Consider the following 16594-nt stretch of genomic DNA (forward strand, 5'->3'; position numbering starts at 1 on the left):
TGTAAGCTAAATTTACATTATAAATTATGTTGTATAAATATGGTGACATATAATAAGTGGTATCAAAGTAAAATTACTGAAGAATGTAATACACTTACAAGTAATTATGAGTTACTTAAGCTATACAGGAAGGAATAAAATGAAAATAGTCTCTCTTTCATCCCTCACCCCAAAAGTAACCACTCCACAAGTATTAACACTTAGATTTTCTTTCAGAAATGCCTTGTATGTGTTATGTGTGTAGAGTTCTCCTTCCCTGTGTTTCATTTATAAATCGAGTCTCTTTTTGAAGTAAAATTTTTTTTTTTTTGGCTGTGCCATGTGGCATGTAGGATCTTAGTTCCGAAACCAGGGATCGAACCCACACCCCCTGCAGTGGAATTGTGGAGTCTTAACCACTGGACCACCAGGGAAGTCCCTGAAGTAATTTTTTAATGGTTGTATTATTTATCAATAGTGTTGACCATGGCAACCTTCCTTACTGTAAAAAAAAAATTTTTTTAAGTGCTCGTTTGTTTCTAGAACATTTATGAAAGAATCGAGTTTTGGATTTCCCTGGCGGTCCAGTGGTTGAGACTCCGCACTTCCACTGCAGGGGGCGTAGGTTCGATCCCTGGTCAGGGAATTGGGATCCCATGGCGCAAAAAAAAAAAAAAAAGAATCAAGTTTTGTTTTCGTTTTTTTTTTCACTTTGAAAAATAACTTATTTTGATATAAGGAGTGAGGTAAGGACCTATTTTTCTCCCCCTAATTAAGCACACAAAGCAGAACGTTCTGTACCTTATTTGTTTAGGAATTATCTTGGAGTTTTTCTATATGTGCACATGGAAATCTGCTGCATCCTTGTAATGGTGGCATAATAGTCTATAGGGTACATGGACCACTTTAACCAGTCCCCCTGTTGGTGGACATTTCATTTGTGTCCATTTTTATAAAGTAATGAAGATTGCTGTAGTGTACAGTCTTGTATGCGTGTCAAGTCATGAGACAAGTTCCCAGTAGTGGGATTGATGGGGCAAAGAGCTTATACATTTATTTTTTGCCAACCAATTTTATTTTTCTATTACTTTCAACTTTTCATTTTGAAATAATTTCGAACTTGCAGATAAGTTACAAGAATAATACCAAACACTCCTGTGTACCCTTCACAAGGTGGGGATCACACATTCCATTTAGTTGTCACATCCCTCGAGTCTCCCAAATCATTTCCTCAGCCTTCTTCTGTTTCATGACCTTGACGTTGTGAAGAGTCCAGGGCAGCTGTTTGGTAGAATGTCCCTCCTCTTGGGTTTGTCTGCTATTGCCTCCTGATTGGATTCAGGTTCTACACTTTTTGCACGAACACTGCAGAAGTGATGCCCCGACTTCCTCTGTGTGTTGTGAGGAGGCACATGATGTCATTTTGTCTCATTATTGGTGATGGGAATTTGATCTCTTGGTCGAAGTGATGACCGCTGAGTTTCTCTAGTGTAAAGTACCCTTTTTCCCTTTGTAAATAATAAGCTGAGAAGAGATACTTAAAACTATGTAAAATACTAGTTCTGCTTCAAACTTTGTGTGGTTTTGGCATCCATTAATGATTGTTGCCTGCATCTACTATTACTGTCATGGTTATAAAAAGGTTTCTTTCTGCATTTATTACTTGGCATTTTGCTGTAAGGAAGAGCTTTCTTTTCTTCTCCCTACTTTATTATTAGTGTAGACTTCTGGATTCTTATTTATTCTCTGGGTTATAATCCATTATTGTTGTTTTTCATTTTGTTACTCAAATTGCCTTATATTTAGTAGCAGGAACCTTTGAGTTGGCTCCTATGTCCCTTTAATGTGTCCTGTAAGTTTTTTTGAGCATTTCTTATTTTCTGGCATAACAAGGTGTTGTAGACTCATCGTGTACTTTCCTTACCCCAGCCTTCAACCAGCCATTTCTCTAAGGAGCCCTGGTTTCTTTCCTTCTTTTTTTTTTTTTTTTTCTGGTTTCTTTTAAGTAGGGAATGTTTCAGAAACCAAGATCTGAGCCATGGATATCTCCATTACTGCTGGGTGCATTTAAATTCTTTTTTTTTGGCCGCACTGTGAGGCATGCGGGATCCCAATTGCCCGACCAGGGATCGAACCCATGTCCCCTGCGGTGGAAGCTCAGAGTCCTAACCACTGGCCTGCCAGGGAAGTCCCTAAATTCTTGATAGCAGTTTTCCAAAAAATCGCACCAGCGTATACAACCCCAGCAGTGTGCGAGTGCCAGTTACCCCATTCTTACCAGCCCTGGACATTTGTAAACTCTCTGGGTATAAATGGTATCCTAGGTCTCAGCTTGCTTTTTTGCATGTGTTGGAGTCAGGCTGCATGTTGTTTTACATTTATTAGCTACTTTAATTTCTGTGAAGTGCCCGTTCTATTGTGTTGGTCAGCCTTTTGTAACTGAATTGTATGTGCCCTTGGTTAATGCAGGGTATCAGTTCTTTGTTACACGTGTTACAAACTTGAAGAGACTGCATAACATTTCATCATATTTTTGCCTTAATCTACTTAAATCATTATTGAACATTCTAGCTTTTCCACTCTTATAAATACAGCTTTGAGGAACGTCTTTGCACACAAAGCCTTTTCTCTAAGGTTCACGTTAATTAGTTTTTTCCCTTGAGCTAGAACCGCTGTGCTTGTAGTCACCCAGCCTGTTATTGATAGAAGTTGTGTGCCATATCTCTGTACAGTCAGTGTTGCAGTGAATTCTCTGTACATCTTACCTTAGCTATATCTGTAAGTTTTTTTTTTTTTAAGGTATATTTATTTATTTATGGCTGTGTTGGGTCTTCGTTTCTGTGCGAGGGCTTTCTCTAGTTGCGGCAAGCGGGGGCTACTCACTATCGCGGCCTCTCTTGTTGTGGAGCACGGGCTCCAGACGCGCAGGCTCAGTAATTGTGGCTCACGGGCCCAGTCGCTCCGCGGCATGTGGGGTCTTCCCAGACCAGGGCTCGAACCCGTATCCCCTGCATTGGCAGGCAGATTCTCAACCACTGCGCCACCAGGGAAGCCCCTGTAAGTTTTTAGGGTAGATATTTAAAAGTGGAAATCCTGTGTTGAAGAGGTGTGCACATTTAAAATATTGACCTGCTATCAAACTGCCCTTCCAAAAGGCAATACCAGTTTACATTTCTGCAGTTCACACCCCTATTAACAACTGTCACTACTAACCTTTTTTTTTATTATTATTTTAAGTTAATTAGTTTATTTATTTTTGGTTGTGTTGGGTCTTTGTTTCTGTGTGAGGGCTTTCTCTAGTTGCGGCAAGCGGGGGCCACTCTTCATCGCGGTGCACGGGCCTCTCACTATCGCGGCCTCTCTTGTTGCGGAGCACAGGCTCCAGACGCGCAGGCTCAGTAATTGTGGCTCACGGGCCCAGTCGCTCCGCGGCATGTGGGGTCTTCCCAGACCAGGGCTTGAACCCGTGTGCCCTGCATTGGCAGGCAGATTCTCAACCACTGCGCCACCAGGGAAGCCCACTACTAACCTTTTTATTTTTTGTCAATCATATAGGCAAATTCGCTGTCTTATTAGGATGTTTTTACATTTTCCTGATTCCTGGTGAGGTTGAGCACTGTTTCAAACGTAGGTGTTTTTAAACAATAAAGCTCTGTGAACTTACTACTTAACCTTTTTGTCTTGTGGAGCTTAGTGTGATCAGCCAGGCTGGTGTGGCTTATTCCCATTTCCCAGATGAAGAGAACTGAGGTCTAGAGAGAGGCAGGTAGTTCCCCAGGGTCATATGGCACAAAGGTCTTCATCTGCTGCACTGTTCCTATTTGCTGAGGCTGCCTGGGGGCTGGGACCACTGGGGGTGCCTGGGAGGAGGGGAGGGCTGCTGCCCTCTCTAGAGCCATCATCTTGTCTCCTTCTGTATCCCAGAGCCCAACCTGGGGGAAGACGACGAGGACAAGGACTTGGAGCCAGGCCCCTCAGCGACCTCGAAGGCCTCAGCCCAGATCTCAGGCCAGTCAGACACAGATATCACAGCCGAGTTCCTACAGCCTCTGCTGACACCTGACAATGTGGCCAATCTGGTGAGGATGGGTGGGGGCCATTTCCCACCAGGCAGGGAGGAAGGGTCTCTAGTCTTTTCTCTGCCCCTCCGCTCCACACTGCCCACCTTTTCCAGATGACATCAGACCTGAAGCACTTTTCTGTTTTCAGTGTTGGGAGGGTGCGGTCCAGTGGGCCTTCCTCACTTTGGATGGACCTCTTCTTGCATGATCTTTACTCCTTCAGGAGGTTACTTGTCACTGCCCCCCCCACCATAATCCCCCTTTGGGTTTTCTGAGTCTCCATCTACACCCACGCATTCGCACTCTGTCCTCTCCTTTGCAGGGAGGGTCTCTTAACTGTAGAGTGAACCCCATGACTTGTTTGCTAAGTGGTGTAGGATTGGCATCGGTGGGGTGGGATGACCAGTGTTTTCTTTGGATTTTCAAAGATGACCTGCTTCAAAGTGAAAGAACCACTGGTTTGAGTTGATGAGGGGAGCTGGAGTGGTGGGGTGTCTCACATCAGTCCTCCGGCTGTAGCAGCACCAAGACCTTTCTGTTGGGTGCTCATGGAGAATAAATACCTCTTCCCATGCTCAACAGCAGTCACCATCAGCTTTCCCTTCTCTCTGCCTAGAGCCTCCAAGGGGCTTAGCTGTTGGGTGATTGGGGTGGCGAGGAGTTTTCTCTCCAGCTCAGATCTCTTTGGTGAGCTCCGGGCCTGGATATGCGGCCACCTCCTGCATCTTTCTCTCCTTGGGTGTTTCACAGGCACCTCAGACTTAACATTTCAAAACTAAACTTGTGAAATTTCTCCCCCGACTCTTCTACAGGCCCGTGGCTCCTCCTGTGTTCTTGGCACACATGCCTCTCGTCCCCACGCCACAAACTTGGGAGTTAAACTCTTTACCTCCCCCTCAGCCTGAGTCCTTGCCCTCTTCTCCATTCCCCATGGCCCATGCCCTGTCCAGGCCCCGCCCTTTTCACACAGAGAACTACCTGCTTGTTCCCTGGCTCTGCCTTCCACTCTCCCTGTGGCAGGCAGAGGCATCTTTGTAAAGTACAAGTCATGATGCTCCCCTGCTCAGATCCCTGCCAGGGGTCTTTGTTTCCTTCCAGATAAAACTTAAATTCAGCTTGCCTTAGACCCTGTCTGATCTGGCTTCCATTAACTTGTTGTACCTTATCTATCCCTGTCACACTCCGGGAAATTGTCTTTTTCAAATTATCAGCATGAAGTTGTTCATAGATTCTTTTATTTTTATAATACCTGCTGTCTCTGTAGTAATGTGCCACTTTTTTGTCCCTAATACTGTGTCCTTCCTCTTTTTTTGTTTATTCTTGCTGTAGATTTGGTTGGTTTCAGTCATTTCAAAGGACTGGCTGTTAAGTTTTGTTGATAATCTTTTGTAACCTTTTCTGTTTTATTTCTGCTGTCTTTATTTCTTTCATGTTACTTTCTGTGAATGTTTTTCCCCAAGGTTAAATGCTTAGCTTATTAGTTTTCAGTTTTCTTTTCCAGTGTAAGCATTTAAGGATCTGATTTTCCATCTAAGTACCGTTGTAGCTGCATATTACACATTTTGATTTGTAGTTATTTCATTATCTTTCTGTTCTATTATTTTATCATTTAAGAGCATGCATTTAAACTTCCAAGCCTGTAGGGAGTTTGAGATTATCTTTTGTTACCAATTCCTGACAGACATGGATGTGCTCTATTAGGATACTGATTTTTTTTTTTTTAAGTCAATTTCTGGTTCATATTATACTGTGTCACTGAACCTTCTTCCACTCACGGGGCAGGGTACCAGCTCTGCTGCCTCTTAGCCTTCCTATACTTGGAATATATTACCCCCCAACCCCTCGCTTGCAAGACTTCATTCTGTGTCAATCTGATTCTGGCCCTTCTCTCAGTTCTCAGCCTATGTGCCACTGCCCCGGGGAGCCAAAGCCATCCCTGGCACCCTTTACTGTGTCCCGTGCACCTTTACTTCTTCTCTCATACGCCACACTGCATCAGTACTCGTTTTCTCTCTGACTTGCGCAAGAATCTGTGCTCCATGAGAGCAGGCCCAGGTCTGTCCTAGTCACTGCCATTTCGCTAGCGTTGGCCTGGGTGTGGAACGAATGTTTGTTGAGTCAATAAGTAAGGGAAGACTCCTTTTCCTGGGCATCTCGCAGGTCCTCATCAGTATGGTGTACCTGCCCGAGGCCATGCCCGCCTCCTTCCAAGCCATCTACACCCCAGTGGAGTCAGCAGGCACTGAAGCCCAGATCAAGCACCTGGCTCGGCTCATGGCCACACAGATGACGGCCGCAGGACTGGGGCCAGGTGAGTGTCACATGGAGCTGACCAGGGCTAGGGGTTGGCACTATGGCCACTGGGTCCTCCTTAGTGAAGAGCACCTCTTGTAATGCTGCAAATGGAAAATCATGCGATCTTAGGTGTAAATAGTTACAGGTCCCATAGATACAGTGACTACTCTATAGTTTCAGGCCCTGGGCTTTGAAATCCAGCAGACCTGAGTTTGAGGTCTGAGTTGAACTAGACTACCTCAGCCACTTAATAGCTGTGTGTCTTTGGTCAAGTTACTTAACCTCTCTGAGTGCCAGGTGGTTTCCCATTCTAACAGTACTATTGAGGTATAAATTATGTACAGTGAAACACACAGCTCTTAAGTGTACACCTTAGTGAATTTTCACAAAGTGAACACACCAGTGTAGCTGCCACCCAGATGGAGAAGGACTGTTACCAGCACTCTGTAAAATTCTTTCTTGCTCCTTTCCAGTCGACACTCAAAGTATCCCCTGTCCAGAGACAACCACTGTTCTGACTTCTGTCTCCACAGATTAGTTTTTTCTAGTTTTGAACTTCTTATAAATGGAATCATAGAGTCTGGCTTATTTTGCTCAGCATAAGGTTTTGTTTTGTTTATAAATGTATTTATTTATTTATTTATGGCTGTGTTGGGTCTTTGTTGCTGTGCGGTGGCTTCTCTTGTTACAGAGCACGGGCTCTAGGCTCACGGGCTTCAGTAGTTGTGGCACGCAGGCTTCAGTAGTTGTGGCTCGCGGGCTCTAGAGCGCAGGCTCAGTAGTTGTGGCGCACTGGCTTAGTTGCTCCACGGCATGTAGGATCTTCCCAGACGAGGGATCGAACCCGTGTCCCCTGCATTGGCAGGCGGATTCTTTTTTTTTTTTTTTTTTTTTTGCAGGCAGATTCTTAACCACTGCACCACCAGCGAAGTCCCATCAGCATAAGTTTTTGAGGTTCATCCATGTTGCTGTGTGAACCAAGAGTTTACTTTTTATTGCTCAGTAGTCTTCCATTATGTGAATAGGCCACCGTTTGTTTATCCACACTCCTCTGTTGATGGACCTGTGGATTGTTTACAGTTTTTGTCCATTGTGAATAAAGCTGCTGCGAACATTTGTGTACAGGTGTTCTGATGCACATGTGCCCTCATTTATCTTGAGTTGATACCAAGGAATGGAATTGTTGAGTCGTGAGTTTGGGTATGTTCAGTGCTATTCGAAACTGCCCATCAGCTTTCCAAAGTGGCAATACCATTTACTACTCCCACCGGCAGTGAGTGGGCATTTCTAGTTTGAGTCTCCGTTGTTGTATTGCAAAATGGGGATGAAAAAGGTACCTGCTCCAGAAAGGCATTTTGCAGATTTAAATGAGTTTTGTGTGTACAAGGCTTAGAGTAGAGTAGAGCCTGTCTCACAGGAGGTCCTTGGGTGGGAGCGGGTGAGTCTGACGTGCCAAGAGCCCATTTGCTGCCTCCCCCTCAGGCGTAGAGCAGACCAAACAGTGCAAGGAGGAGCCCAAGGAGGAGAAGGTGGTGAAGCCGGAGAGTGTCCTGATCAAGCGGCGCCTGTCAGCTCAGGGTCAGGCCATCTCGGTAGTGGGCTCCCTGAGCTCCATGTCCACTCTGGAGGAGGAAGCGCCCCAGGCCAAGAGGAGGCCAGAGCCCATCATCCCCGTCACGCAGCCCCGGTGAGTCCCCTTGCAGGTGCTGGTGCAGGACTAGAGGCCTGGTTCTTGGTGTGTGTGTGACAGACAAAGACAGATAAACAGAGATCGGTCTGGACGAGGGTCTGTCTGATTCCGGCGTCAATGCCCTAACCACTAAGGCTTAGCTGTTGTTTTTTTTTAGAAAAAACACCCCTTACTTATATCTAAAATTGGGATGGAATGATAGTATCTCTCTCTAAGGATGAGGGAGAATTAAATGAGTTCACAATGATGGTTAGATGATTAAATCAGATAACGCTTGGGGTGGGCAGTGATCATGATGTAAAAGCACTGAGCGTGATTCCTAGCGCATAGGAGGTGCTGCTGGTTGTTGCCATCGTCGTCCTCATCATTACCTGCCTTAGAGACCACAGAATGCTGCCAGTCCCTGCCCTGTCCCCAAGCAAGGCTTGCTCACAAGGCCCTGCCTGATCTGCTGCCCCTCCAAGCTCTCCATTCCCCTTCCTGCCTCCTCCAGTCACACCAGCCTCTTGGTGTTTCTTGAACAGCCAAGCAGATTCCCACTTGAAGGCCTTTGCACCTCCTGTTCCCTCTGCCTGGAAAGCTCATCCTCCAGATATTTGTGGATCTTATTCACTCGTTTCATTCAGATCTCCAGTCACACGTTGCTTGCTCCTTATAGAGGCCTTCTCTGAGATACTGTTTACAAAACCAAAATAGCGTCCTCTTCCTTCCCATTACCCTGCGCCCTGCCTTGCCTCAGAGTCACAGGGGAGTTGGAGAGACAGTGTGGGGGGTGTCTCTGTATGTATGGCCTGGGGTGGGCCTGGGCTCCAGAAAGGATGTTCCGAGTCACCCGTGTCCTGTCCCTAACTCTCCCATGTAGGCTGGCAGGCGCTGGCTGGGCGCAAGAAAATCTTCCGTCTGAGTGATGTGCTGAAGCCCCTGACCGACGCCCAGGTGAGGCCATGAAGCTGGGCGCTGTGAAGCGGATCCTGCGGGCTGAGAAGGCCCGTGGCCTGCAGCGGGGCAGCCCAGGTGTGCCTCTGTACCCCCCAGCCCGTCCTTGCAGTCCCGCTTCCCAAGAGTCTGCCTCACATCCCAGCAGAGAGACAGGCCCCGGGGTCAACCCCCCTGGCTCCAGATTCCACCTCTGCCGTTCACTGGCCACTCCTCCAAACCTTACTCTGTTGTCCCATAAAACGAAGAGATGGCAGCTCCACACAGGTGACAGGAGGAAGAAAATGTTGTGGACACGCACGCGCTCGCACTCAGCACAGGGCGGCTGCGAGGAAGAGCCCTGCGAGTGCGGGCTGCCATGATGCTCTTTCTTCCTTGTGGTTAACAGTATTCTTGTTCTTTAGCTTCAGAAACACTCACACACCTGCTTTAAATCCTGATTCTGCCACTTCCTGGGATTGTAACCTCAGTCAAGCGACTTTTTCCCTATTTTTTTGAAGTTTATTTTTAATTACCCAAATAGTATATGAACGTATTCTCTCTGTTAAAAAATATTTCCAGGCCACAGAGGGCCTGTAAGTCTCCTTTGGCCCCCACTGCATGCCATCCCCTCCACAGAGGCGACCGATGTACAAATGAAGGGAATCCGTCAGGATCTTTTTCTGTGTACCTAAGTATGTAGATATTACCCCTAGAAATTTAGATATTTATATTTTAGATACATTTTAGATATTTAGATATATTTTAGATATTTGTAATTTCATATATTTATAATTTAGATATTACTTTTAGAAATTTTAGCTATTACTCCTCGTTTTATTCCGTGATGATTAATTTTTTTCTCCCTTTTCATTTTTTTTCTTCCACACAAATGAGACCTACCGAGAATAAGGTTCTTCAGCTTTCCTTCCCCGCTTAACACTGGGTCTGTGCTGGGGGTCCCTGAGGCTGGGCAGGAGTAGTTGCAGGGCACCATCGTGCGGTGCCTAGGATTGCCCACTCCCACGCCAACACAGACCCTTGCTCGTGTCAGGTGCGCATAAAGATCCTGGCCAGCCTGGTGACTCAGTTCGACTCGGGCCTGAAGGCCGAGGTCCTGTCCTTCATCCTGGAAGACGTGCGGGCCCGCCTGGACCTGGCCTTTGCCTGGCTCTACCAGGAGTACAACGCCTACCTAGCAGCTGGTGCCGCGGGCACCCTGGACAAGTATGAGGACTGCCTCATCCGCCTGCTCTCCGGCATTCAGGAGAAGCCAGACCAGAAGGATGGGTGAGGGGGATGGCCTGCACCCTCCTGTCTCCAAGAGTCCCCCCACCTGTGTCCTGCCTTTTCTTTCTAGTTTCTGACCACCTCTGTCTTCATTGCCACCCGAGTCAGTCCTCCATGTGCCCATCCCAAGTCCCCCTTCTCTCCCCACGCGCAGACGATGTCACCTCACTGTAGGCTCTGGGTCACGCGCCCTGGGCTTGTTTCCCAGCTCTGCTGCTTGCTCTCTGACTGACCTGTGTCACTCACTTCTGGGCCTCCGTTTTCTCATATAATATATAATAAATAACAGTGCCTGCTTCAGAGGCTTGTTCTGGAGGTTGACTTCTCGCCATCCCCATCTCTTGCCTGAATCAGTTCTGTGGCTTCCTCCTTGTCTTTGACCTCCAGTTTATCCATTCTCCACACAGCAGCGCAGGTGACATTTTATAATGTAAATACTGTCTTGTTATTCCCCACTAAAAACCTTCGGTTGTCCTTGAGATAAAACGCAACTTTCTTACTATGTTTTATGAGACCTTGTGTAATCCAATCCCCACCAACTTCTTTAGCCTCCTTTCTTACCTCTCTGCTTTTCCCTGCCCCCAAACTTTAGCCGCACTGGCCTTCAGTCTTCTGTTCCTCAAACATGATGAGTTCAGGGCTTGGCACTTACTGTTCTCTCTACCTGGAATGCTGTCCCCCTACTTGCATGGCTGGCTCTTTCTCATCTGCCAGCATTGACTAAAGTATCATCTCAAAGCAGCCTTTCGTGGTCACCACGTCTAAAATAGCAATACCCTTTCCCAGCCCCCATCATTCCCTCCCATTGCTGTATTAAGCTAGGAATCCCATTTGACAAGGGGAGAAACTGAGTTTCAGAGAGGCAGTCTCTAGCCCAAGTCACCCACCTGGCAGCATTTGAACCCTGCTCTGTTGCCTCCAAAGCTCTATACCCAGGGGGTTGAGCAAGCTCTCTGTGAGGGGGGGCCCTGCCAGCTGTGAGCTGCGATCAGCAGGACGGAGAAGCCAGGGGGCCCCTTGTCTGCGCCGTTCACTGTCCCTCCCTCTCTGGAAGGATCTTCACCAAGGTTGTACTGGAGGCGCCGCTGATCACTGAGAGTGCCCTGGAGGTGATTCGCAAGTACTGTGAGGATGAGGTGAGGACGGGCGGCAGATCTCCCTGCATCCCCGACACTGTGGTGCGGGCAGGAGCTCTGCTTGTTGCAGCCTGTGGCGGGGGGTCTTGTGAGGGACCAGTAGCTTTTGTCTAGGACCAGATCCGACTGAAGCAAGGGAGACACCCAGAGGCACACCGCGGGTGCCTTGAGCTCTGGTTCCCTTCCTTCCTGCCGCAGAGTCGCACCTACCTGGGCATGTCCACTCTTCGAGACCTGATCTTCAAGCGCCCGTCCCGCCAGTTCCAGTACCTGCATGTTCTGCTAGACCTCAGCTCCCATGAGAAGGACAAGGTGAGCCCCCGTCGCCCTTTGCTGGGTTACACTCAGTCCTTCTTCTGTCCCAAGTAACCAGCCCAGTCTTTTCCACATTCCCCTGAAAGTTTCTGGGCCTAATGTCCTTCTTGCAACAATTTTTTGGTGGTGGTGGTGGTGGTTTTTCCATTTACGATGGTACGAGGCTGCTTAGAATATACACACATATATACACTCACTGCCTCCCAGGAAAGGCAGTCCCATTTTTGCTCTTATTCCACCCGTGTTGGTGCGCCCCTCTTAAGGCCTGGTGGTGTGCTGTGACCTGGGGGAGCGCTGACGAGGAGGGGAGCCATTGTGACCCACACAGTGTGTTCAGTGGCAGGAGTGGAGCAGTGTGTGCGGTGGCGGAACCCTGGAGGCTGAGGAAGGGAGGTGGTCTAAGGAAGGCTTCTGGAGGAGGGGTCGTGTGAGCCAAGACCTGAAATATGAGTAGACGGCTGTGCCCTGGACGGAGGGAACAGCGTGTGATTGAGAGGGCCCTTGGTCCATCCCTGCTCCAGCCTCCTGCCAGCTCCTTTGTGATGTCTTGTGTCCATTCATTCAGCAGACCCTCACTGCACACCCTGGCTCAGCCCTGTGGTGCTTTTGGGGACAAAGCAGTGCCCCAGACCAGGCCCTGTCCTCATGGCTCCCAGCAGGGGATGTCTGAGTGAAACAGGATACAGGCAGTGGGAACCTTTTTGTGCCAGGTCTCAAAGCCAGGGAGAACGCTGTTACTTTTGAGGAACTGAGGAAAACTCCTTCTGGTTGGAGTGTAGCAAGCAAGGCAAGAACGATAAGAGATGGGGCTGGGCAGGTAGATGGTGAGGTGGTGCAGGGCCCTCAGGTGGGGCCAGAAAACCTCTCTCCCAAGCCGGTGACCAGTCTTGGCACAGGTAACTCAGCCCAGGCTGGCCTCTCTCAGACTTCGGCTTTTCACACTGGTGCTGCCAAGCTCAGAACAACTGTCTTCCCCTCCACCATCTTCCCCCACTCTCTCCTCAGGTGCGTTCCCAGGCCTTGCTATTCATCAAGCGCATGTACGAGAAGGAACAGCTACGAGAGTATGTGGAGAAGTTTGCCCTCAACTACCTACAGCTCTTGGTCCACCCCAACCCTCCATCTGTACTCTTTGGAGCTGACAAGGACACAGGTTTGGTGCAGGTTCTTCAGAGGTGTATTGAGCACCCGCTGCGTCTCAGGCTCTGGGCTGGGTCCTGGGGACAGAGCTGGATCTAAGCTGAGCCCTGCCCAGCCTGCTAGAGAAGACAGCCAGACAGTAGTAACCAGAACGAGCAGGCCTCAGGTGGCGAAACCAGGAGTCTGTGGAAGCCCAGAGGGGGCGCCTGACCCAGCCTGAGGGGTCAGGGAGAGCATCCTGAAGGAGGGGACAGCTGGGCTGAAAGCCGAGGACAAGGAGAGCTAGACAGTGATGGGGCTCCAGGAAAGGCCAGGCAGGATCGTCGCAGGCCAATTTCCTCAGCAAAGCTCTGGGTCCTCCGGAATTGCAGTCAGGGAGACCCGGGCCCCAGGGGAAGGGACCATTAAATTGGAAGGTTCAGGCTGTGGCAGGAAGCGCAGGCCTTCGAGGAGCACAGGAGCCCTGGTGCAGCCTGGGTGCCAGGAAGGCTTCCCAGGAGAGGTACTGGCTATGTGAGACCCAGAGGAGGAGGTACAGAAAGAGGAGTTGGGCAGCCGTGTTCTAGGGCATCAGAGCAGCGCGTGCAAAGGCCTCCAAAGTGGGGGCCCTGGGGGACTGTCAAAAGTAGGGTGTAACCAGAGCACACAACCCCAGAGGCAAGGCCACCCTGAACAGGGACCCTGGCAGGTAGAGCAAGGTGAGGAGCTGGGGGTTTATCCTGAGGGCATAGGACAGTCGTGGGAGCACTGAGCAGTGGAGGGGCAGGGTCAGAACTTGGAAAGATCTCTCTCACCGCCTTGTGGATTGGTGGTCAGAGGAGACCAGATGGGAATTTAGTGCAGAGACTTCTGAAAGGGGAGCAAGTCCTGGTTCCACCCCATTTCCCCAGATGATTGGCTTCCTGCCCAAACAGTTTGCTTCCCAGGCCCAGCTCCCTTATGTGCCTGTCCCCCAAGAAGAGCAGATGCTGGGGGTGGGAGGGGAGTGGGGCCGGCCTGATCTTCACCCCCTGCCCTATTAGAGGTGGCAGCGCCCTGGGACTGAGGAGACAGTAAAGCAGTGTTTGTACCTCTACCTGGCCCTCCTGCCTCAGAACCACAAGCTGATCCACGAGCTGGCAGCCGTGTATACTGAGGCCATCGCTGACATCAAGAGGACAGTGCTGAGGGTCATCGAACAGCCGGTGAGGCCCCTGAGCCCACCAGGCTCTGCCCACCCATGGGTGGGGCTCAATCCCCAACTCCAGCCCTTCCCCTGGTATATTCTCCTTGTGTGTGCTAAGCACTAAGGGTTATCACCCCAGGCTGAGCAGCTGTGTCACTTGCGGGTGGTCCACACTTCCATCTGCTCCTGAGAAGACAGCAGGGTAGCACCGTAGTTAAGAGCCTAGAGTTGGATGGACCTAGGTTCACATTCCGTGTCTCACTTTCTCACTGCATAAACTTGCACACTTCGGTAAAAGTGGGGAAGGTAATTCAGTCCCCCAAGCTTGTTGGAGGGATTCCGTGACCTCATGCATGTAAACATCTGTGTCACTGTTATCATTTATGAGCTGTCCCTCCCCTGCCTTGCTGACAGGAATCTTTAGTTGTCATTGCCTAAGTCCCTCCTGCTCCTCTTTGGAACCACAGGGTCACCCACAAGAGAAGCATCTCAGTTACAGACTGGCCCCTAAAATTCAGAATGTCTGCCCTTCCGATTTGTAGCTGCTTTGAAACTACTTTTTCATGTCTCTGTCCCTGACATTTTATTACTGAGAATTTCCAACATAAACAAAAGGAGAAAGTGTGGTACATTAATTCCCACATACCCGCCTCCCAGATTGAATAGTGTCTTTACCTGTAATGTGGGGGTAATAGGCTCGGTGTAAGGAAGAAGCAGATTCTTCTCCCCATTCTCAGGGTGAGCCCACCAGACTCTGAGCTCTTCGAGGGCAAAGACTGGCAGTTCCACTTGCGATTGTGAAGATTTATGGGGCAGAGGAAGGCATGAACCCTTGAAGCCTGGCCCTCCGCTGCCTGTGTTTGGCGTTTGTGGTGGGTTGAGGGGAAGCCTGTAGAAGCAGCAGCAGGTCGAGCCCTGATCTGAGCACGCAGCCAAGCCAGGGCCCTGGCAGTCACAGAGGTGGGTGGGCAGGGGCGCCTACAGAAGCCAGAAAAGTCTTCACCAAGGAACTGAAGGACAGGTTGGGCATTAAAGCTCAGGTTAAGTCAGAGATGGCAGGGAGAAGGCACGGTCTGCCTAGAAGGGCAGCATGGGTGAAGGCTCAGGAGCTGCAGGAAGCCTGTGTCTGTGTGAGATTGGGTGGAAGAGACGGAGATGCTTCTGCCCAACCCTCCCCCCACCTTCCCCCCACTTCGGTGAACCCTGTCACCAATTCTTTTTCCCCCTGTTTTACTGAGATATAATTGGCATATAACATTATCTTAGTTTAAGGTATACAACATAGTGATTTGATATATGTATATATGGTGAAATGATTATTACAGTAAGTTTCATTAACATCCATCACCTCACAGAATTAACGATTTTTTTTCTAATGAGAACTTTTAAGATCTACTCTCTCCGTCACCACTTCTTACTCCCGAGTCCCAGCATCCACCCTGCCCCCGACACCTGGGCCTCCCCGAGCTCTCACCCTGGGCCCCTCATCGTCCTCACATCGCCTAGCCCCTTCCCCGGGCCTTCCCTGTCATCCCTCTCTCTACATCTAGATCCGAGGAATGGGCATGAACTCGCCCGAGCTGCTCCTGCTGGTGGAAAACTGTCCCAAGGGGGCAGAGACACTGGTCACACGTTGTCTGCACAGCCTCACGGACAAAGGTGCCCCCTGGGACCCCACCTTTCATCCTTTTCTTCCATTGCCCAGGTCTTCCCCACTTCCCCTTCCCCGGACCTGGGGATCAGAGCTGCTGGGTCCCCAGATGCTTGGCCCTCTTGTGAGTCTCTCCCCATCCTTGGGCCTCAGTTTCCCCATGTGGAAGAGTGTATTGCTAAATGCACTTGAGAAACCAAGGGGGCCAAGGATTTCTGCTCTGAAATGGAGTTGCCCTTCCCTGCCCTCCCACACACCCACCACCGTTTCTCCTCCCCCTCGGAGCTCACCTTCACCCCCCCTGCCCCCGACACCTGTGCCTCCTGCTGCTTCTGCCTGCAGTCCCGCCCTCCCCAGAGCTGGTGAAGCGGGTCCGGGATCTCTACCACAAGCGACTGCCCGATGTCCGCTTCCTCATCCCTGTGCTCAATGGGCTGGAAAAGGTACGGAGCTGGATGCCTCGATGCCCCCACTGACGAGGACGTGGCAGGGCAGGGCCGGGGAGGAGGTCGGCACCCAGGTGCCCATGTCAGATGCCTGTAAACACATTCTGGGGCTTGTTTGGGTCAGTCTCAACTTTGCAAGCCGCTCCCCTCTCTGAGCCTCAGTTTCTTCCTCTGTCAAGTGAGTATCACAGTGATCCACCACCACCCCACCCCCCTCGCCCGCCCCCCATACACGCAAGATTGTCCTGAGGCCTAAATGTAGCCACAGAAGCAGCACTCTTCCTAGCGTAGGAAGCACCTCCCCTTGAGGATGTGCGTCCCCTGCCCATGCTCAGTCTTGTTCCTAACAGGCTGTGGGACCTTGGGTGAGCCTCCATCTCCTCCACTTGCAGGAGGAATCACTGAGCTGGCCCAGGGGCCTCAGATGGGGGTTGATGAGGCTGGGGCTGAGTCAGGCCCAGTGAGTTGGGAAAGCTCAGCCTTGAGGGACCAGAGGAAGTGAGAGGAGAAA

General features: G+C 49.8%; 1 protein-coding gene across 1 annotated transcript in view; it reads left to right on the top strand.

Moving 5' to 3' along the window:
* Positions 1-16594, top strand: part of SYMPK (symplekin) — a 36138-nt gene that overhangs the window by 12011 nt on the left and 7533 nt on the right. The window contains 15 exon segments of the mRNA XM_036833682.1: positions 3904-4058; positions 6201-6351; positions 7818-8022; positions 8888-8903; positions 8905-8959; positions 8962-9014; positions 9016-9039; positions 9995-10230; positions 11285-11366; positions 11565-11678; positions 12687-12834; positions 13844-13860; positions 13862-14005; positions 15537-15645; positions 15980-16080. Coding sequence (XP_036689577.1) covers positions 3904-4058; positions 6201-6351; positions 7818-8022; positions 8888-8903; positions 8905-8959; positions 8962-9014; positions 9016-9039; positions 9995-10230; positions 11285-11366; positions 11565-11678; positions 12687-12834; positions 13844-13860; positions 13862-14005; positions 15537-15645; positions 15980-16080 — 1610 coding nt within the window.

The sequence above is a fragment of the Balaenoptera musculus genome, chromosome 19, assembly GCF_009873245.2.
Source record: "Balaenoptera musculus isolate JJ_BM4_2016_0621 chromosome 19, mBalMus1.pri.v3, whole genome shotgun sequence".
Lineage (NCBI taxonomy): Eukaryota > Metazoa > Chordata > Mammalia > Artiodactyla > Balaenopteridae > Balaenoptera > Balaenoptera musculus.